The 21,853-nt window shown below is 43.8% G+C and overlaps 1 protein-coding gene across 1 annotated transcript in view; it reads right to left on the bottom strand.

Annotated features, from left to right (window-relative positions):
* Positions 1–21,853, bottom strand: part of LOC134609483 (protein kinase C delta type-like) — a 32,275-nt gene extending 10,422 nt beyond the window's left edge. The window contains exons 1-7 of the mRNA XM_063453150.1: positions 21,314–21,853; positions 20,881–21,051; positions 19,899–19,990; positions 14,015–14,077; positions 12,249–12,387; positions 11,936–12,130; positions 9,876–10,004 (exon numbers count right to left, since the gene is read on the bottom strand). Coding sequence (XP_063309220.1) covers positions 9,876–10,004; positions 11,936–12,130; positions 12,249–12,387; positions 14,015–14,077; positions 19,899–19,990; positions 20,881–21,051; positions 21,314–21,853 — 1,329 coding nt within the window. The remainder of the gene's footprint in view (positions 1–9,875; positions 10,005–11,935; positions 12,131–12,248; positions 12,388–14,014; positions 14,078–19,898; positions 19,991–20,880; positions 21,052–21,313) is intronic.

Here is a 21,853-nt window from a genome sequence, read left to right as displayed (position 1 = left end):
CTGGTGTGCCTGAGTGTCTATGTGGATAGTAACCGGGGATATCTCGCAGGATTGTTCCAGCGTGTGTGGGCCTGACCCATATGTGTGAGGGGAGTATCCCCTATGATGGGGCTCATCTACGTCAATGCTCTGATGTGTGTTCGGGAGCCCTCGCTATGAGGCCAATATACCCATTATAATTGAGTGGGCGTCGTGAGGGTTGGTAATATGTATGGCCGCTTAAAGAGCGGTCGCGCGTAAGAGACTATATGTTAGAAAAGGATGCTCGTGCCCTATCCGGTATTCTAGTCTAGGCTATGCAATTCCGTGCGTGAGTGGGCACCTAGCACTGGTGAAGTGGTACGCCTCTGGTGATTCCCTTGGGTGCTGTAGTGGTACAGAGGCGGGGGTTAGGGGCCGGATTGTCCGCGGGCTAATTCCACCTGTCAGGAGGATTAAGTAAAAAACAAAACGTACATTAAAGTATTGTGGGATCCTAATGCCCAAACGGAAACAACATAAAAATGAACATAGGTATTTAGCCAGGTAGTATGGCGCTAAACACCATTGAGTCGGCTGCCTTTGAAGGTGTAAACTTGTGTGGTGGCAACAGTCTGATGCCCATTAGGCTGGTTCCATGCTGCATGTGGGGGCTGCTGAAATGTCTCTTGTCTTGATTGCAGTTGCCTGCTTGGTCCGAGTCAGGTTCCGCGGGTGCTGCGTCGCGGAGCCCCCCCTCGCTGCGGGTGGTGTGAGAGAGTCTCTTGGGAGTCCTAGGGTGTCCAGTAGGTCAACTGCTTGTTGCAGGGTTTGCACCTGGTAAGTAATGCACCCCTTTGTATTTGGAGTATTCGCGGTGATCTCCAACGGTAGTTAATGTCCAGGGCTCTAAGTTGGCTTGTGAGGGGTTGCAAGGACTTTCTCCACATCATGGTGTCCCCGGTGAGGTCTGCATAAAACGAGAGTGTCAAGTTTTCTAAGACATAGGGTGAGGCGCCTTTCAGTGACGTAAGTAGCAGCATTTTGTCTCTGAGGGAGTGGAAGCGAACCACTACGTCCCTAGACGCTAATGCTGGGGCTCCTCTCGGCTTCGGTATGCGAAAAAAAACCTCAAAGGTTATGGTTTTCGCTTGCTTGGGCTGTAAGAGGGATTCCACCAACCTTCTCATAAGGTGCAGGAGCTCTCCGTTAGGAATGTCCTCAGGAATTCCGCGCACCTTAACGTTTGTGCGGCGCCTGGCATCTTCTGTGGCTACTAAAAAAGACTGGACAGACAGATTTGCTTGGCTCCAGGAGAGTTGCACAGGTTCTTAGGCCTTGAGAGATGAAAGCGCAAATTACAGAGATATGTGGGGGCAAAGACGGGATGTTGAAATCTCAGCATTCCTTGAATGGATTTATTCTCAGACTGAATTAGCAAATCCTTGGAGACTCAGAGGGAATAGGCAGACTGACTGAATGGGAAGATTCCTAGGGTGAGTGGACAGATGTAAAGTGTCCCCAGGTAAATGGCCAGACAGACACGATGCGTGAAGGTTTATTAAGAGTACAACAGATTGTAATAGCATTTCAAACCAATGATCACAACAAAACACACTTTTGTTAATGTTTTCTCGTTTATTAATAAATAAAGTAATTATTCTATCTTTTATATCTCAACAATTTATTTTTCTTTTGCAGGGAAACTTAATATAGCTATCAGGAACAACGCCCTCTCTCTTTCTTTTACATTGAGACTTAGTACAGCTATCAGGAACGATGCACTCTCTGTTTCTTTTGCAGGGAGACTTAGTACAGCTTTCAGGAACGATGCACTCTCTTTTTCTTTTACATGCAGACTTAGTACAGCTATCAGGAACGATGCACTCTCTGTTTCTTTTGCAGGGAGGCTTAGTACAGCTATCAGGAACAATGCACTCTCTGTTTATTTTGCAGGGAGACTTAGTATAGCTATCAGGAACGATGCACTCTCTTTTTCTTTTACATGGAGACTTAATATAGCTATCAGGAACAATGCACTCTGTTTCTTTTAAATGGAGGCATAGTATAGCAATCAGGAATGATGCACTCTCTCTCTCTCTCTTTCTTTTTTTTTTTTTTTTATTCTTTATTTTTATTGTGCGGGTGGGTACAAAATTTCAACAATTTGCCACAACAGCATATACAAATGACAATACGTACACGTTAGTATGAGTGATCGCACATTTTAGTTATTGCAGTTTTGACAAGCAGCTAAGCTCCAGCCCTTAGTAGCAAAAGTTAAATAGCCTAGGAGAGATGTCTGGCTGGTGTGCCTGAGTGTCTATGTGGATAGTAACCGGGGATATCTCGTAAGATTGTTCCAGCGTGTGTGGGCCTGACCCATATGTGTGAGGGGAGTATCCCCTATGATGGGGCTCATCTACGTCAATGCTCTGATGTGTGTTCGGGAGCCCTCGCTATGAGGCCAATATACCCATTATAATTGAGTGGGCGTCGTGAGGGTTGGTAATATGTATGGCCGCTTAAAGAGCGGTCGCGCGTAAGAGACTATATGTTAGAAAAGGATGCTCGTGCCCTATCCGGTATTCTAGTCTAGGCTATGCAATTCCGTGCGTGAGTGGGCACCTAGCACTGGTGAAGTGGTACACCTCTGGTGATTCCCTTGGGTGCTGTAGTGGTACAGAGGCGGGGGTTAGGGGCCGGATTGTCCGCGGGCTAATTCCACCTGTCAGGAGGATTAAGTAAAAAACAAAACGTACATTAAAGTATTGTGGGATCCTAATGCCCAAACGGAAACAACATAAAAATGAACATAGGTATTTAGCCAGGTAGTATGGCGCTAAACACCATTGAGTCGGCTGCCTTTGAAGGTGTAAACTTGTGTGGTGGCAACAGTCTGATGCCCATTAGGCTGGTTCCATGCTGCATGTGGGGGCTGCTGAAATGTCTCTTGTCTTGATTGCAGTTGCCTGCTTGGTCCGAGTCAGGTTCCGCGGGTGCTGCGTCGCGGAGCCCCCCCTCGCTGCGGGTGGTGTGAGAGAGTCTCTTGGGAGTCCTAGGGTGTCCAGTAGGTCAACTGCTTGTTGCAGGGTTTGCACCTGGTAAGTAATGCACCCCTTTGTATTTGGAGTATTCGCGGTGATCTCCAACGGTAGTTAATGTCCAGGGCTCTAAGTTGGCTTGTGAGGGGTTGCAAGGACTTTCTCCACATCATGGTGTCCCCGGTGAGGTCTGCATAAAACGAGAGTGTCAAGTTTTCTAAGACATAGGGTGAGGCGCCTTTCAGTGACGTAAGTAGCAGCATTTTGTCTCTGAGGGAGAGGAAGCGAACCACTACGTCCCTAGACGCTAATGCTGGGGCTCCTCTCGGCTTCGGTATGCGAAAAAAAACCTCAAAGGTTATGGTTTTCGCTTGCTTGGGCTGTAAGAGGGATTCCACCAACCTTCTCATAAGGTGCAGGAGCTCTCCGTTAGGAATGTCCTCGGGAATTCCGCGCACCTTAACGTTTGTGCGGCGCCTGGCATCTTCTGTGGCTACTAAAAAATACTGGACAGACAGATTTGCTTGGCTCCAGGAGAGTTGCACAGGTTCTTAGGCCTTGAGAGATGAAAGCGCAAATTACAGAGATATGTGGGGGCAAAGACGGGATGTTGAAATCTCAGCATTCCTTGAATGGATTTATTCTCAGACTGAATTAGCAAATCCTTGGAGACTCAGAGGGAATAGGCAGACTGACTGAATGGGAAGATTCCTAGGGTGAGTGGACAGATGTAAAGTGTCCCCAGGTAAATGGCCAGACAGACACGATGCGTGAAGGTTTATTAAGAGTACAACAGATTGTAATAGCATTTCAAACCAATGATCACAACAAAACACACTTTTGTTAATGTTTTCTCGTTTATTAATAAATAAAGTAATTATTCTATCTTTTATATCTCAACAATTTATTTTTCTTTTGCAGGGAAACTTAATATAGCTATCAGGAACAACGCCCTCTCTCTTTCTTTTACATTGAGACTTAGTACAGCTATCAGGAACGATGCACTCTCTGTTTCTTTTGCAGGGAGACTTAGTACAGTTATCAGGAACGATGCACTCTCTTTTTCTTTTACATGGAGACTTAGTACAGCTTTCAGGAACGATGCACTCTCTTTTTCTTTTACATGCAGACTTAGTACAGCTATCAGGAACGATGCACTCTTTGTTTCTTTTGCAGGGAGGCTTAGTACAGCTATCAGGAACAATGCACTCTCTGTTTATTTTGCAGGGAGACTTAGTATAGCTATCAGGAACGATGCACTCTCTTTTTCTTTTACATGGAGACTTAATATAGCCATCAGGAACAATGCACTCTGTTTCTTTTAAATGGAGGCATAGTATAGCAATCAGGAACGATGCACTCTCTCTCTCTCTCTCTCTTTCTTTTTTTTTTTTCTTTTTTAATTCTTTATTTTTATTGTGCGGGTGGGTACAAAATTTCAACAATTTGCCACAACAGCATATACAAATGACAATACGTACACGTTAGTATGAGTGATCGCACATTTTAGTTATTGCAGTTTTGACAAGCAGCTAAGCTCCAGCCCTTAGTAGCAAAAGTTAAATAGCCTAGGAGAGATGTCTGGCTGGTGTGCCTGAGTGTCTATGTGGATAGTAACCGGGGATATCTCGCAGGATTGTTCCAGCGTGTGTGGGCCTGACCCATATGTGTGAGGGGAGTATCCCCTATGATGGGGCTCATCTACGTCAATGCTCTGATGTGTGTTCGGGAGCCCTCGCTATGAGGCCAATATACCCATTATAATTGAGTGGGCGTCGTGAGGGTTGGTAATATATATGGCCGCTTAAAGAGCGGTCGCGCGTAAGAGACTATATGTTAGAAAAGGATGCTCGTGCCCTATCCGGTATTCTAGTCTAGGCTATGCAATTCCGTGCGTGAGTGGGCACCTAGCACTGGTGAAGTGGTACGCCTCTGGTGATTCCCTTGGGTGCTGTAGTGGTACAGAGGCGGGGGTTAGGGGCCGGATTGTCCGCGGGCTAATTCCACCTGTCAGGAGGATTAAGTAAAAAACAAAACGTACATTAAAGTATTGTGGGATCCTAATGCCCAAACGGAAACAACATAAAAATGAACATAGGTATTTAGCCAGGTAGTATGGCGCTAAACACCATTGAGTCGGCTGCCTTTGAAGGTGTAAACTTGTGTGGTGGCAACAGTCTGATGCCCATTAGGCTGGTTCCATGCTGCATGTGGGGGCTGCTGAAATGTCTCTTGTCTTGATTGCAGTTGCCTGCTTGGTCCGAGTCAGGTTCCGCGGGTGCTGCGTCGCGGAGCCCCCCCTCGCTGCGGGTGGTGTGAGAGAGTCTCTTGGGAGTCCTAGGGTGTCCAGTAGGTCAACTGCTTGTTGCAGGGTTTGCACCTGGTAAGTAATGCACCCCTTTATTATTTGGAGTATTCGCGGTGATCTCCAACGGTAGTTAATGTCCAGGGCTCTAAGTTGGCTTGTGAGGGGTTGCAAGGACTTTCTCCACATCATGGTGTCCCCGGTGAGGTCTGCATAAAACGAGAGTGTCAAGTTTTCTAAGACATAGGGTGAGGCGCCTTTCAGTGACGTAAGTAGCAGCATTTTGTCTCTGAGGGAGTGGAAGCGAACCACTACGTCCCTAGACGCTAATGCTGGGGCTCCTCTCGGCTTCTGTATGCGAAAAAAACCTTCAAAGGTTATGGTTTTCGCTTGCTTGGGCTGTAAGAGGGATTCCACCAACCTTCTCATAAGGTGCAGGAGCTCTCCGTTAGGAATGTCCTCGGGAATTCCGCGCACCTTAACGTTTGTGCGGCGCCTGGCATCTTCTGTGGCTACTAAAAAAGACTGGACAGACAGAAATGCTTGGCTCCAGGAGAGTTACACAGGTTCTTAGGCCTTGAGAGATGAAAGCGCAAATTACAGAGATATGTGGGGGCAAAGACGGGATGTTGAAATCTCAGCATTCCTTGAATGGATTTATTCTCAGACTGAATTAGCAAATCCTTGGAGACTCAGAGGGAATAGGCAGACTGACTGAATGGGAAGATTCCTAGGGTGAGTGGACAGATGTAAAGTGTCCCCAGGTAAATGGCCAGACAGACAAGATGCGTGAAGGTTTATTAAGAGTACAACAGATTGTAATAGCATTTCAAACCAATGATCACAACAAAACACACTTTTGTTAATGTTTTCTCGTTTATTAATAAATAAAGTAATTATTCTATCTTTTGTATCTCAACAATTTATTTTTCTTTTGCAGGGAAACTTAATATAGCTATCAGGAACAACGCCCTCTCTCTTTCTTTTACATTGAGACTTAGTACAGCTATCAGGAACGATGCACTCTCTGTTTCTTTTGCAGGGAGACTTAGTACAGTTATCAGGAACGATGCACTCTCTTTTTCTTTTACATGGAGACTTAGTACAGCTTTCAGGAACGATGCACTCTCTTTTTCTTTTACATGCAGACTTAGTACAGCTATCAGGAACGATGCACTCTCTGTTTCTTTTGCAGGGAGGCTTAGTACAGCTATCAGGAACAATGCACTCTCTGTTTATTTTGCAGGGAGACTTAGTATAGCTATCAGGAACGATGCACTCTCTTTTTCTTTTACATGGAGACTTAATATAGCTATCAGGAACAATGCACTCTGTTTCTTTTAAATGGAGGCATAGTATAGCAATCAGGAACGATGCACTCTCTCTCTCTCTCTTTCTTTTTTTTTTTTTAATTCTTTATTTTTATTGTGCGGGTGGGTACAAATTTTCAACAATTTGCCACAACAGCATATACAAATGACAATACGTACACGTTAGTATGAGTGATCGCACATTTTAGTTATTGCAGTTTTGACAAGCAGCTAAGCTCCAGCCCTTAGTAGCAAAAGTTAAATAGCCTAGGAGAGATGTCTGGCTAGTGTGCCTGAGTGTCTATGTGGATAGTAACCGGGGATATCTCGCAGGATTGTTCCAGCGTGTGTGGGCCTGACCCATATGTGTGAGGGGAGTATCCCCTATGATGGGGCTCATCTACGTCAATGCTCTGATGTGTGTTCGGGAGCCCTCACTATGAGGCCAATAGACCCATTATAATTGAGTGGGCGTCGTGAGGGTTGGTAATATGTATGGCCGCTTAAAGAGCGGTCGCGCGTAAGAGACTATATGTTAGAAAAGGATGCTCGTGCCCTATCCGGTATTCTAGTCTAGGCTATGCAATTCCGTGCGTGAGTGGGCACCTAGCACTGGTGAAGTGGTACGCCTCTGGTGATTCCCTTGGGTGCTGTAGTGGTACAGAGGCGGGGGTTAGGGGCCGGATTGTACGCGGGCTAATTCCACCTGTCAGGAGGATTAAGTAAAAAACAAAACGTACATTAAAGTATTGTGGGATCCTAATGCCCAAACAGAAACAACATAAAAATGAACATAGGTATTTAGCCAGGTAGTATGGCGCTAAACACCATTGAGTCGGCTGCCTTTGAAGGTGTAAAATTGTGTGGTGGCAACAGTCTGATGCCCATTAGGCTGGTTCCATGCTGCATGTGGGGGCTGCTGAAATGTCTCTTGTCTTGATTGAAGTTGCCTGCTTGGTCCGAGTCAGGTTCCGCGGGTGCTGCGTCGCGGAGCCCCCCCTCGCTGCGGGTGGTGTGAGAGAGTCTCTTGGGAGTCCTAGGGTGTCCAGTAGGTCAACTGCTTGTTGCAGGGTTTGCACCTGGTAAGTAATGCACCCCTTTGTATTTGGAGTATTCGCGGTGATCTCCAACGGTAGTTAATGTCCAGGGCTCTAAGTTGGCTTGTGAGGGGTTGCAAGGACTTTCTCCACATCATGGTGTCCCCGGTGAGGTCTGCATAAAACGAGAGTGTCAAGTTTTCTAAGACATAGGGTGAGGCGCCTTTCAGTGACGTAAGTAGCAGCATTTTGTCTCTGAGGGAGTGGAAGCGAACCACTACGTCCCTAGACGCTAATGCTGGGGCTCCTCTCGGCTTCGGTATGCGAAAAAAACCCTCAAAGGTTATGGTTTTCGCTTGCTTGGGCTGTAAGAGGGATTCCACCAACCTTCTCATAAGGTGCAGGAGCTCTCCGTTAGGAATGTCCTCGGGAATTCCGCGCACCTTAACGTTTGTGCGGCGCCTGGCATCTTCTGTGGCTACTAAAAAAGACTGGACAGACAGATTTGCTTGGCTCCAGGAGAGTTGCACAGGTTCTTAGGCCTTGAGAGATGAAAGCGCAAATTACAGAGATATGTGGGGGCAAAGACGGGATGTTGAAATCTCAGCATTCCTTGAATGGATTTATTCTCAGACTGAATTAGCAAATCCTTGGAGACTCAGAGGGAATAGGCAGACTGACTGAATGGGAAAATTCCTAGGGTGAGTGGACAGATGTAAAGTGTCCCCAAGTAAATGGCCAGACAGACACGATGTGTGAAGGTTTATTAAGAGTACAACAGATTGTAATAGCATTTCAAACCAATGATCACAACAAAACACACTTTTGTTAATGTTTTCTCGTTTATTAATAAATAAAATAATTATTCTATCTTTTATATCTCAACAATTTATTTTTCTTTTGTAGGGAAACTTAATATAGCTATCAGGAACAACACCCTCTCTCTTTCTTTTACATTGAGACTTAGTACAGCTATCAGGAACAATGCACTCTCTGTTTCTTTTGCAGGGAGGATTAGTACAGCTATCAGGAACGATGCACTCTCTTTTTCTTTTACATGGAGACTTAGTACAGCTATCAGGAACGATGCACTCTCTGTTTCTTTTGCAGGGAGGCTTAGTACAGCTATCAGGAACGATGCACTCTCTCTTTCTTTTGCAGGGAGGCTTAGTACAGCTATTAGGAACAATGCACTCTCTGTTTCTTTTACAGGGAGGCTTAGTACAGCTATCAGGAATGATGCACTCTCTCTTTCTTTTGCAGGGAGGCTTAGTACAGCTATCAGGAACAACGCAATCTCTTTTTCTTTTGCAGGGAGGCTTAGTACAGCTATCAGGAACGATGCACTCTCTCTTTCTTTTACATGGAGATTTTCTAGGGGTAGGAGTGGTGAGTGGCAAAGACGTCTGAAAAGAAAAGTCACTGAGAAGCCACTGGTCTCCAGAAAGCATGGGTTGTGATGCAGAGTCTCCCGGTGATTTTATATGTTCACTGAATTTCTTTGCGCCGTTCGTCTGAAGATCCAAGCAAAACTGAAAACCAAAAAATGTAAAAAACAAGTTTAGAAGGTACTGTACAAAACAATACGCACATAGACAAGGGTGGATTCTATAGGTGCAGCTCTGTTTCACTATGTGAATACCTGATTTTATGCAATTAGACACATGGGAGCGATCGGATGCTGATCATTCCTGCTCTTACTTCACCAACGTATGTCTGTGTTTCTTGGAACGTGTGCCTGTATGGGATGTGTGTGTTTATGTGTGAGGTCGTATATATGTCAACTTGCATGGTTATTCAATACAGCTAGAATTCAAAGTACATTTCACATTTAAGGACAAAGTAGCTGAATTGGAATCACAGCTGACTTTTGACCTGAAATTTGAACTTCACTATGAATTCACTTTAAATTCTCTCTTTAGTGACCTGTAAGACTTACGGGGTTATTCTCTGACGTGAGAATTTAAGGTGGATTGAACTACAAAGTTAAAGTCAAAGTAGCCGGACTGGAAATAATTTTCTAAATCAGCAATGGGTTCCATTCAGTTACTCTGGCCTAAATGTTATACTCACTTTAAATTCACCTTACGTTCTCACTTTAGTAAATATCCCTGATAGTCTATTAAACGATCCTGTCCCACGTTATGCTGTTTAGGAAGGTATCCTGAATTTGTTGGCCCTTTCTACCATTCTGATATATCGTAGCTATGTATATACTCACGTCTTGTAGTTCAGGTGGGGGGGTGGCTCTCCGGGCCTGAACTTCATTCCAGTCAATTGAGCTGAAGAAAGGATGTGACTCAATTTTAGAGGCCACTCCAAGTCTGAAATACGGATCTTTACACAAGAGCTAAAAAAAGAAATAATAGCAAGTGTTTAGTAAATATAAGATTTATATTTTTGGGGGAAATAAACTGAAAAATATAATTTGCTAAAAATACAGTTGAAAACAGAAGGCAGCAAGGTGCGATATTCATCACTGAAATAATTCATAATGATTTCACGTTTCTGTGGATTAGCTATAATGTATTTTACTCCACTGTGTTTGTGTGTCCCTGCAGAGCCTAGGGTTACTTGGAGTTCTAATATGAGCTTCTTACTTTTTACTCTATATACCCTCCAACAGATATATAAATTGCTTATTTTTATCATTTTATAGTTCATATGACATTAATATAGATACAAATTATAAATATATATAAATTGTAAAGAATCAAGCCTATTAATTCGTACCAGATATATTTTTTAATACTTCATACATGGATTCCTTGGAGTATGTGTCTGCTGTATACAACAGCTTCGAAACACAACTCAGGAAGAGGAGCAAAGCCAGTGAACCACTCATGGACAGCTGTTTCATTGTTAATGCAACTCATCAGCATGAGGTTGGTTACTGGCTTGCTATGGAGGCTTGGCATTACTAGTGAAGTACATCCACACTTTTTTCCCCACCACAACTCTTTTGGTATGTACATATACATACAAACAAAGTTATATATTGAACAACTAAAAAGTAACGGTTAAGAAAGCTTTATATTTTTTAAAAAGTTCAATGCTCATATATATGAATCCGGTTATAATTTGTATATAGTGATGTTTGGTTGGATGTGGTGTAGATGATACTTATAAGCCAAAACAGCCTTAGCCTATGGGTATTTGGTGTTCTAAAATGAGCTCCACACAATGTACTCTATACCCTCCAACAGATATATAAAGTACTGGTCTGTTTATTTATCAGGCTGCATACTATCATGCTAAACCACAGTTGAGCGTATGATATCAGACACCGGGCTGCAGTAGTGTCTTGTTGTGCAACACTGACATTAATAAAACAAAGTTCAAATGTTGTTCTAATAGAGTAATAAGAGAACATGTACTAACAGCATGACTGGTGTACATAACAAGAGTTGGGTCATAGTATTCTAGATTGTAAGTGCATTTGAGTAGGGCACTCTTCAGTTTTTGTTTCAGATGACATTATGGTTTTTATTATTTACTTGCTGCCCCTGTCCTTGGACATTCTACGGTGGTGCCCAATATGGTGTTAGTTTGCCAACAACCTCTGTACTTCCAGAAATTGCATATTTTTATCATATTTTTATATAGTACATATGTCCTTGATATAGATACAAATAATTTCTTACATGGAATTTGTAAAGAATAAATCCTGTTTATTTACCACTTCTGTACCAGATATATTTTCTAATATATCTTCATGTACAAAGGGCAAAGGCTCTAGTAATCTTACCTGGAAAGGCCCTCAGATAACATCAACTCCTATACCTTCTATTGTTTCTTTCTCTTTGTTACTATATTTTGTTCATCTTATGATATCACCTTGAAGCCTGTATGTGCAGTGTTTCAGTTTGAAATGCTGCACATACAGAGTTAAAGTCCTTTGCTACCAGACTTGTAACTCCACCATTGGCAGCATCATTTACCAGCCCAGAATAATAGTCAATCAATAAAGCATGACCCCCGCTCCAGACCACCCATGTTCTCCCCTCCCCAAGTTCTCCCTTTGCCTGTCCTCATGGATATCCCTCCCCATGCAGGTAGTAGGATTGGGCTGCAGGTAGAAATCGAACTCAGTGCCGGATCACAGGTAAGTTTATTTTGCTTCCCTTTTTCTTTTCCTTTTCTTATCGTTTTTTTTTTTTTTTTTTTGAGGGGGGGAACATGCCACAAAAAGTTACTTTTTCATTAAAAAAACAACTTTTATGAAAACACTGTTAATTGGATGAATAAACATTTAACTGTATAATGCCCGCTCATACCCACCTTTTGTAAGATATCCTTTTCCTCTGCAGTAAGCCATTCTGGATATTTTGGCGTGCCATATACCACTGATCTTACAATTTTACGTTCATCTGTGACTCCATCATCAAATGGTGAATTGCCTGTTAACATTTCATACAGAACCGCACCAAAAGCAAACCAGTCAACAGAGGCGCTAAGATTCCTGCCTAAGAATGCCTGCCAAGAAAACAGTAGGAGAAATTAAAGTGTCATACTGTCCATAAAGAAACATGATAGTATCAGAGACTACGAGAGTAATGACAAATAGACATTAACTCTACTGTTTGTATCTCACCTCTGGCGCAACATATCCCATGGTTCCACCTACGCTACTCTTTGTGCTCTCACCAAACACATTTGTCCATGCTAACCCAAAGTCAGCAATTTTTACATGGCCCTCTCCGTCTAACATAATGTTTTCCGGCTTGATATCCCTGCAAAGAGAATCATATGATGTTCATTATAGTTTGATTTCAATACAGAAGACTTAACATCAGTGTAGACAGTTTTTAATAATATTAATAATATAAATTAAAAATAGAGAAATTAAATGAAAGCTATGTCTTTCCCCATTCTACCCAACATATCCCGTAGATGTACCACAGCAAGATGTTAAAAACGAGGACTGAAAATGCTCATTCAAACGAAAACCATAGGCATGCAGGGCTTTGTCTGACAGAGGAGCAGGGATATGTGGTGAAAATTGTGACAGACCTCCCATAGTCCAACCGAATGCCTCAGCCAAGTCCACTTCCTCACTGCCATAGGGGACTCTGGAACACTTCAGACCCAGCCGCCAAAGCTTGACTGGGCTCTCTCAGGAACTCTTTCACCCGATCAGGCTGCAGCTTTTTCCTTCCAGGCAGATATCATCGTCTCTGCCTTTGCCATTCGTCTCTTTTCCTCGGCAGGTATCTACAACTCTGCTTGTACTATGACCAGCTACTGCCATTGCAAAGGCACTTGTGGCTCTTTGGCCTAGTTCTTTTTAACTTGTCCAGGGATTCAGGGACCAAGCACCCAGCCAACAGGTCCGAAAACTCTGTTACTGAGATCCCTGAGTAAACCAACCAGGTCACACAGTTCTAAAAGGAACTAACTCACAGCTTAATTTTTACTCTGGGCTAGCCCATATGTGCATAACATTATATTTGCTGTGACAAACTCAATGTAATACAAATAACAAATCACATGGAAAAAACATACAGGAACTCACAACACATAAACATATTTTTAAGAGGCTATGGAAGGCAATAACTAACAAGAAATATCTCCTCTGCCTACAGAATTCATAATATACAAATCTACCAGAATATGCAAATGAACAAGCCTTGCTATTCAGCATATCGCAGTTTTAGGATACTTACAACCAACAGATGGCGATGTACAGGCTTCCCAGCCAAATCCACCTAACTGGTTGAGAGAATCAGCAGAACAGGAGAGCGCTCAAAAAATTCAATAATTAACAATTTACATCGTGCACACCCTGCACCTATAATGGGCACATGATAAACATAAGAGTAATCTGGGGATCTACACAAAGTGTCCATCTTCGTCCACTAGTGATGGTGACTACTGTCACAGTGATATTCCTATTTCTCTAATTCACGGTAATGCATGCTGAAACAGTAATGATGAGGCCCCTGCCAATAGGTACCTATCCTGGCATCTGTTGTAGTGTTCCCCAAATGCTGTTCTACAACAGAGTGAATAGAGAGATACAATGCATATTGCTTATATTCATCTCCTGAGGGCCTCTGGACATACCAGCGGTGCAGGCCATGCAGACAAGCTCTATATATGGGGTTCCAGCTATACCACTCTAATGGCGCACTGATTACTAATATAGATATGCTAAAAATGGAGACAGATTGTGAGAAACTGAGTGCTGGACATCTACGTTGTATGAGAACTCCACTTTTAATAAGAGGTCCATCTTTGTCCATGGAGAGGATAAAGTTGGATTTATAGGTCATAAATAAACAATAGGGACAGAAAACAAGCATCAGCAATAAGAGTGTTCAGAAAACGTGAATTAAGGAAAGGAATTTAAGTGTTTACCGGTGGAGGATGCCTTTGCTGTGGAGAAACTTCAGCCCACAAACTATTTCTGCAGCTATGAACCTAAAGAATGAGAAATTGGGAGAAAATGGTGACAAATAGAGAAAATTTATGCCAAACTTACCGTAATTTTCTTTTCCTGGCTATTTCTCATGGCAGCATCACTTATGGGTAGCTCCTCCCTTAGCAGTCACAGGACAGGAATTAATTAGATTAATTAATTAATTAGACTGATAGGTATAAAGAGTCCCTCCTCCCCTTACACCACAGTCCAATTATAAAGCTGAAAATAAAAAATGGGCGGGAACCCTGATGCTGCCATGAGAAATAGCCAGGAAAAGAAAATTACGGTAAGTTTGGCATAAATTTTCTCTATTCCTGGCTAATCATGGCAGCATCACTTATGGGTAATACCCAAGCTCACAAAATTAGGGTGGGAATAAAATTATGATAAAAACACACAGAACAAATTATTATGCTATGACTGAATTTAATATCCACGGGACAAAGAAACCGTAGACAAGACACTCTTCCCAAATGAGGTGGAAGGAGCATCCACATCAAGTTTGTAGTGTTTCATGAACGTCATCGGGGAAGACCAGGTGGCTGCCTTGCAAATGTCATCGTATGGAACCTCTGCCCAATTAGCCCATGAAGTTGACAATGCTCTGGTTGAATGAGCCTTTATCTTCAGCGGAGGAGAGCGATCTTTATTGAGATAAGCCTTTCTGATTACAAGAGCAATCCAACGCTTCAATGTAGATAGAGAAGCTGCCTCACCTCTCCTGGCCCCTGAAGGCAAAACGAAAAGCTGGTGAGTTTTCCTGTAAGGAGCAGAACGTTCAAGGTACATAGACAGGCAGTTCATGACATCCAAACGTCGCCACTTGATCTCCTCTGGTGAAGAAGGATTGGGGTAGAAGGATGGCAGGACCACCTCTTGAGATAGATGGAAACGAGAGACCACTTTAGGCAGAAATGCAGGATTAGGTTTCAGGCACACCCTATTGTGGTAGAACTGGAGACAAGAAGGCAGGGTGGAGAAGGCCTTGATCTCTGAAATTCTCCTAGCGGAAGTAATTGCTACTAAGAACAATGTTTTGTAAGTTAGGAGGACAGCATCCAAATTCTCAAGAGGAACGAATAGATCCTCAGTCAGGTAGTCGAGAACAAGCGGAAGGTCCCAAGGAGGGGTAGTGGATCTCGAAGGTGGTCTCAACTTGAAAGCTGCCTTGAAGAACCTGGAGATCAATGGGTCTGATGACCAAGAGGTGTTGCACAAAGCTGACAGGGCCGAAGACTGAACTTTAAGAGTGCTGATGCTAAGACCCTTATCCAGACCTTCTTGCAGGAACTCCAAGATTTCAGTGTTGCGAGGGCGTATGAAGTCAACTCGCTTGGCCGAAGCCCATTCCTGAAACACATCCCAGATTCTATGGTAGCATGAAGACGTAGAAGCCTTCCTTGAGTGTAAGAGAGTATTGACCACTGCTTCTGAAAGGCCTAATTGTTGAAGTCTTTCTTTTTCAAGACCCACACCCCCAATTTGAGGCGTTCCGGATGAGGATGGGATATTGGACCCTGCGTTAGCAGATCCTTCAATATAGGCAGGGGCCGAGGCTGTTCCTGGCTCAGCGTTGACAGTAGGGGAAACCACGGCCTTCGAGGCCAAATCGGGATTACGGCAATAACCGTTTTCCCTTCTGCCCAAACTTTTCTCAGGAACCTGGGTATCATGGGTAGGGGAGGGAACGCATACCCCAGATCGAACGACCAAGGAAGAGATAGAGCATCCTGGCCCAGTGCCTGACTCTCTGGGTGGAGGGAGTAGTAATTCTCCACCTGGCGATTCCTGAACGAGGCCATCAGGTCGATCTGGGGCATGCCCCACCGACGGGTGATCCAAGCAAAAACTGACTGGTGAAGTTTCCATTCTCCCGGGAGAATTTCTGATCTGCTGAGAAAATCCGCCGCTACGTTCTCCGAGCCTGGGAGATAGATAGCCTTCAGTCCCTGGAGATAGGTCATGGCCATCACCATTAGAGGAGCTAGCTCTTTTAAGAGCCGCTTGCTCCTTGTGCCTCCCTGGTTGTTTACATAAGAGGCCACCGCTGGTTGTCCGTCTTGATCAACACCCAGGAATTCCTGATCTTTGGAAGGAACACCTGAATGGCCTTGGAAACAGCTCGCAGTTCTCTTAGGTTCGAGTGAAGCCGACTTTCTTCTCGAGTCCACCACCCTTGAGTCCATGAGGAATCGAGGTGGGCACCCCAACCAGAAGAACTGGCATCCGTCGTAATAACGGTCCACGGAGGTTCTTCCAAGGGAAAACCCTTTGCTAGGTTCTTCCCGTTCCTCCACCAGTCCAACTCTCTTCTTACTGGCAGGGGCAGAGAAATTTCCTGATCCCAATCCGTTTTTTCTCTGTCGAACTGGAGAAGAAAACAACTCTGTACAGGGCGAAACTTCCATTGGGCCCACTTCACCAAACCTATCGTAGACGTCAAAGAACCCAGGAGACTCATGACTTCCCTTGCCGAGGCCTTTTCTAGAACCTGGAGCTTCTTGACTTTGTCTTGTAACTTCATGACCCTCTCTGGAGACAAAAACACATGAGCAGAAATTGTATTTATCACCGCTCCGAGGAACACGATGGTCTGAGATGGAATCAGGGAGCTTTTTTCTATGTTGAGAAGCCACCCGTGATCTTGCAGGATGTTCATTGCCATTAATGTATGAAGCTCCACTATTCCTTGTGAAGGCCCTACGATGAGTATGTCGTCCAGGTAATGGAATATCTCGATACCTCTCATCCTTATGACGGCAATCAGAGAGACAAGGACCTTCGAGAAAGTCCTTGGCGCTAAGCTGAGACCAAACGGAAGCCCTCGGAATTGGAAATGTCTTCCTAAAGCCCAGAACCGAAGGAACTGCATGTGATTGCTGTTTACAGGGATTTGGTAGTAGGCGTCTTTTAAGTCTATGGAGGTCATCCAATCTCCTGCTTTTACGCACTTTAGGATAGTCTGTAAGGATTCCATTTTGAATGTCCTTACGTCTAGAAAGGCGTTCACTCCTTTTAGGTTCAGGATGAGACGCCACTTTCCCTGGGGCTTTGGGGCCAAAAACACAGTGGAATACATCCCCTGGAATCTTTCGTGAGAAGGGACTTCCTCCAACACCTTCTGTCCCAACAGAGTGGAAATGCAAGTCCTCATGGCCCTTCGTTTGACACCTTCTGACACTTTTGATTTTCTGAAATGGGCAGCACGTGGACGAGAGGAAAATTCTATCCTGTAGCCTTCTTTTATGATTGAGGTGACCCACTCGTCTGTGACATTTGCGGCCCACACCGGGTAAAAGAACTGCAGTCTTCCACCCACCGTACCCGGATGGGCCCGAGGACCTTCAGAAGGTCTTCCCGGAGGTCCTGGCACCTCTACCTCTGGAAGCCTTATTGGAAGAGGAGTGAGAGAAGGACTTCCACGAAGAGTTCCTGGAATACTCCCTTCCGGGCTTGTAGCTTCTACTGTCCCGAAAGGACCGATCCTTAAATCGCCTGGTTTTCCAGGAGGAGGAAAAACCCTTTCTGCTGACTTGTGGAAGAAACGCTTTTTTCCCATCAGCCGCTTTCTGAATGGCATCCTCCAGGATCTTACCAAACAGGAGGTCCCCTTGGAACGGTAGACCACACAAGGACGCTTTGGAGGCATAGTCCGCCCCCCAGGAATGAAGCCATAAAGCCCTTCTGGAGGCCACCGATAGGGCCATACCTTTGGCAATCATGCGAGTGATGTCCAGGGAGGCTTCAGAGCAAAATTCAGTAGCAAGGCACAAATCCTTGAGACTTCCCAGGAGATGTTCTCTACGGACACCTTGATCAATATCTTCCTCCAAATTAGCGAGCCAAACTCGTAAGGCCCTGGAGAGAGTGGTCAGCGCCACTGCCGGATGAAGGGCAGAGCCTAGCGCCAGATAGGCTTTAATTAGGTCACCATCCATACGCTTTTCCATAGGTTCTCTTAAGTATGCCATGGAGTCTATAGGAAGCGTGGTCTTTTTAGCCATATGGATCACTGCGGCATCAACCTTGGGAACCGAATTCCAAAGGCAGCAGTCCATGGTAGAATAAGGATAAGTCCTTGCGAACTTGTTTTTCAAGGTGGACTTCCTCTCCGGCTTATTCCACTCCTGAAGGATCATGTCCTTTATAGAGGAATGCACTGGGAACGTTGGTCTATTAGGTTTCAAATCCTCAAAGAACCTGTCAGCCTCTCTCAATTCAGACTTCTCTTCCGTGAGGCTAAGAGTGTCTCTGAGGAGGGTAATAAGCCGATCCACAGACTTAGAGTCCAGAGACCTGGAGGCATAGTCAGCCTCCTCCTCCCCCTCATCAGAGACCTCCCACAGGTCCGGATCCTCCTCAGAGCTGGAAGACTGAGGTTCCGCTCTGCGTCTCTTAGGAGGGCCGCCACATCCCGTGGTAGACTTAAAGCCCTCAGCAATTGCACGGGAAATCCAAAGCTTAAGGTCGTCCTGCGGTGAAGTCTTACTGGGGACATTAGCCGCTTCCGACAAGCATTCCCTGCAGAGGTTCCTTCCAGGTGGAGCAGGTGATGAACAATTGATGCATCTGTTGGTCTTTTCTCTGGATTTTCTCGCTGGAGAATCCAACTGTTTGCTGGGGCTGAAATAAAGCCATATATAACATATATTACAGGCTCAGCATGGCACTCTTTTAACAACCCCCCCCTGAACAAAATAAATGGCTCACCTATGTTTTCTAGAGAGGGATCTAGCAGAGGCAGAGGGAGAATCCATACTATAAAAGGAACAAAGGCAAATCAGAAACACATTCCTAATAAGTCCAAAAGTGCAAACTGGAAAGCAAACCCAAAGCCCCCAGCAATAACCATGGAAACTGGCAATCCTACCTCATAACGGCAGAAAACACACTCCAGGCAGCCAAAAGACAGCAAGAAGGAGAACTGGCGAAATACAGACCGAAAATCAGAAGTTCCGAACAGCTGACAGGCAAGTGTCAGTATTCCCCTGTTTAAATACCTCTGCGCCCGGTCCGCGCATGCGCAGAGCGCTGGAACGCACGCCATGCGTTCCAAGCCTCGCGGCCGGCGCGAGGCACTTCCGGGTTCGGCAATTCCGCGGCTGGAACGCACACCTCGGCAAAACAGCAACGCTGGCCGAGGAAGAGCTGAACACAGCCCCCACAAGGACAGCAACTCCCAGAAAGCCCTCAGGGGCAACCCAGGGCGTGCAGGCAAGAAAACACAACTCCCAATAGAACACAACAGCACCCTTCATTAGGCAGACAGCAGTATGGATCCCCAAAGCACTGCCAGCAAGGTAAGGGGGGATTTCAACCCCAATTACTAGGGGCACTTCCAGAACAAGGGGAAATTTTTAAGGATAACCAACCCCAGGAAGCTTAGAACAGTGTCTCCCTCAAACACTAGATATACATCCCACGCAGCAGTTCAGTACTTACTCTGAACCTGACCCAGTTAGTCCTGCTCATGCAGGCTGTTTACTGGGTCCTTCAAATGAAGAGAGGCTGAACTTCATTTGGAACGAACCCACGACAAACGCAGGAAGGTGGCCATAAAATAAAAAGTAAAAAGTCCTGTAGAACTTGCTAAGGACAGGAAAAAAGACTGTGGTGTAAGGGGAGGAGGGACTCTTTATACCTATCAGTCTAATTAATTAATTAATCTAATTAATTCCTGTCCTGTGACTGCTAAGGGAGGAGCTACCCATAAGTGATGCTGCCATGATTAGCCAGGAATAAATATATTTTTGAACATGAGGTCTTGATCTCTCATTCTACCTCTCATACCAATTATATATTCCAGTTTTAACATCTTACCTTGTGGCGCTCCTTATAAGTGGACTATATTCAGATATTAAATTCCATAGATTTCCTCCACTTAAATACTCCAAGACGTATATAAGATAGTCCTGTTTGAGGAAAAAAGTACAGTTTACAATATGGGCACAGTTGATTTTTACTGTCATGTTATTTTCCTAGGTGATTGGGTTAGAAATGTGATTAGGAATACTTAGTAAAAAGCTGTGATCAATGGGGCAGTATCGAAGCCCTTTAATGCACATATTCCTTGTGTCAATTAATGCAGCCCTTTCAGGTAGCAAGGAGAGATAATTGTGAAATGATAACAGGCAAGGATTGGTAAGGATTAGATTAGACAGTTTAGCACACTGATGGAGATAGGATATTCTTCTAGCTATGTGTGGAGATTGAAAGAGTGATTATTTACTTTCATTGTAAAATGTATTTAATGCAGAATGATATGTTAAACTTAATAAAGCCTCAGTCGGTTACAAAATAATAATCGGCAATGCTGCTTAGCTATTGTATTAAAGAATACACGTATGTGATAGAGTTATAATCCAAATATGAATAGACTCATCAATATATATTTTTTTGATTTTTTGTATTATTAAGTTATCATATTTAAATGTGCTGGGAAGTTTGATTTTAATAGTCTTCATTGATATCATTAAGATAGGGACTTCTCTCTAAGGATGTGCAAGTCTAATCTGGTCAGGTTAGTACTTTATATGACATGTAAAATAAAGTCAGGTTGAGCCAAGTGTCATTTTTGCACTATTGTGCTATTGTGCTATTGTGTGTGCAGATGCTGTTCTGTTTGTACAAAATACATATAAAAATATATAAAATATTAAAAAAGAAATAGTTGATTGCACATGTGGTTAGTTCTACATTCAAATTATGTAATGTTTACAGATTGACTAGTAATATTATAGCATGCCTAGCTTTATTAACTAGCAACAAAGAGGATAATTTGGATGATAAGTCACTCTAGTACCTTGGTTTGGAATGTGGAAAACGCATGGGTAAGGAATGGACTCCCACTAGCGACCTCCAGCACCCGACGCTCAACATGAATAGCCTCCTTATCTTGTTTTAAGAGGCATCTCTTTTTTACCATTTTTACAGCCATCTTTTGTTTGCTGATGACATCTGTGGCCAGTAGGACCTGGAAAAGACATAAATAAGAGGTGAGTCATGGCAAGCAGAGTGTTAGCAGTATACTAGATTAAGCCTGCTTTATAAGGGTGTTTTTATAAAATAAACATGTTTGAATGAGCTACATAGAATAGTAAATGCAAATACATATCTGGAAACCACTATAAATCTTACATACGCAACTATCCATGAAACCCCTATTTGTATTTCCCATTTCTATAATAAATAATTATGCTTGATAATAGAACCTAATTCAGGAATGCCATATATACCTGTCCAAAGCTTCCTCTTCCAAGTTCACAATGAAAGGAAAACCTGACCAGAGATGTAGGGGCTGTCACCCTCGAGTGTTTGGAGCAGTTAACTTTGGTCATTTTTCTCTTTGAACATGGATGAGCGTTCTCGGTGCTGTCGACCTCATCGAAAGATCTCTTCGCTTTTTTGGGGAGCATTCCCCTTTGTTGCTCTTTAGATGGAGAGCTCCTTTTTATTCTTTTTTTAGGACATTCATAACGTTCAGAGATAGGTCTCTTCTTGCCCCTTCTTCCTATTTCACCAATATAGTTAAATCCTGTTTTTATTCTTCCAACAACAGTTTGACAGAACAATTGCAGTCTGCATAGGAAGTCAATGGGTGGCATCAGTGGACTTTTTTTGTCTGCTACCTGATGTTGTCTTGATGTCTCCATTGGATTCTCCCGCGAAGTTGCTGAACTGCTAATTATTTGTCTTTTCCTTAAACATTCATTATTTTCAGGCATAGATCTCTTTTTGCCTTTTCTTCCATTCTTTTTGTAGACTTTACGTCCCAT

This window comes from Pelobates fuscus, chromosome 4 (assembly GCF_036172605.1).
Source record: "Pelobates fuscus isolate aPelFus1 chromosome 4, aPelFus1.pri, whole genome shotgun sequence".
NCBI lineage: Eukaryota > Metazoa > Chordata > Amphibia > Anura > Pelobatidae > Pelobates > Pelobates fuscus.
Note: the sequence above shows the minus strand (reverse complement) of the source record. Positions and strands in the feature narration are given on the sequence as shown.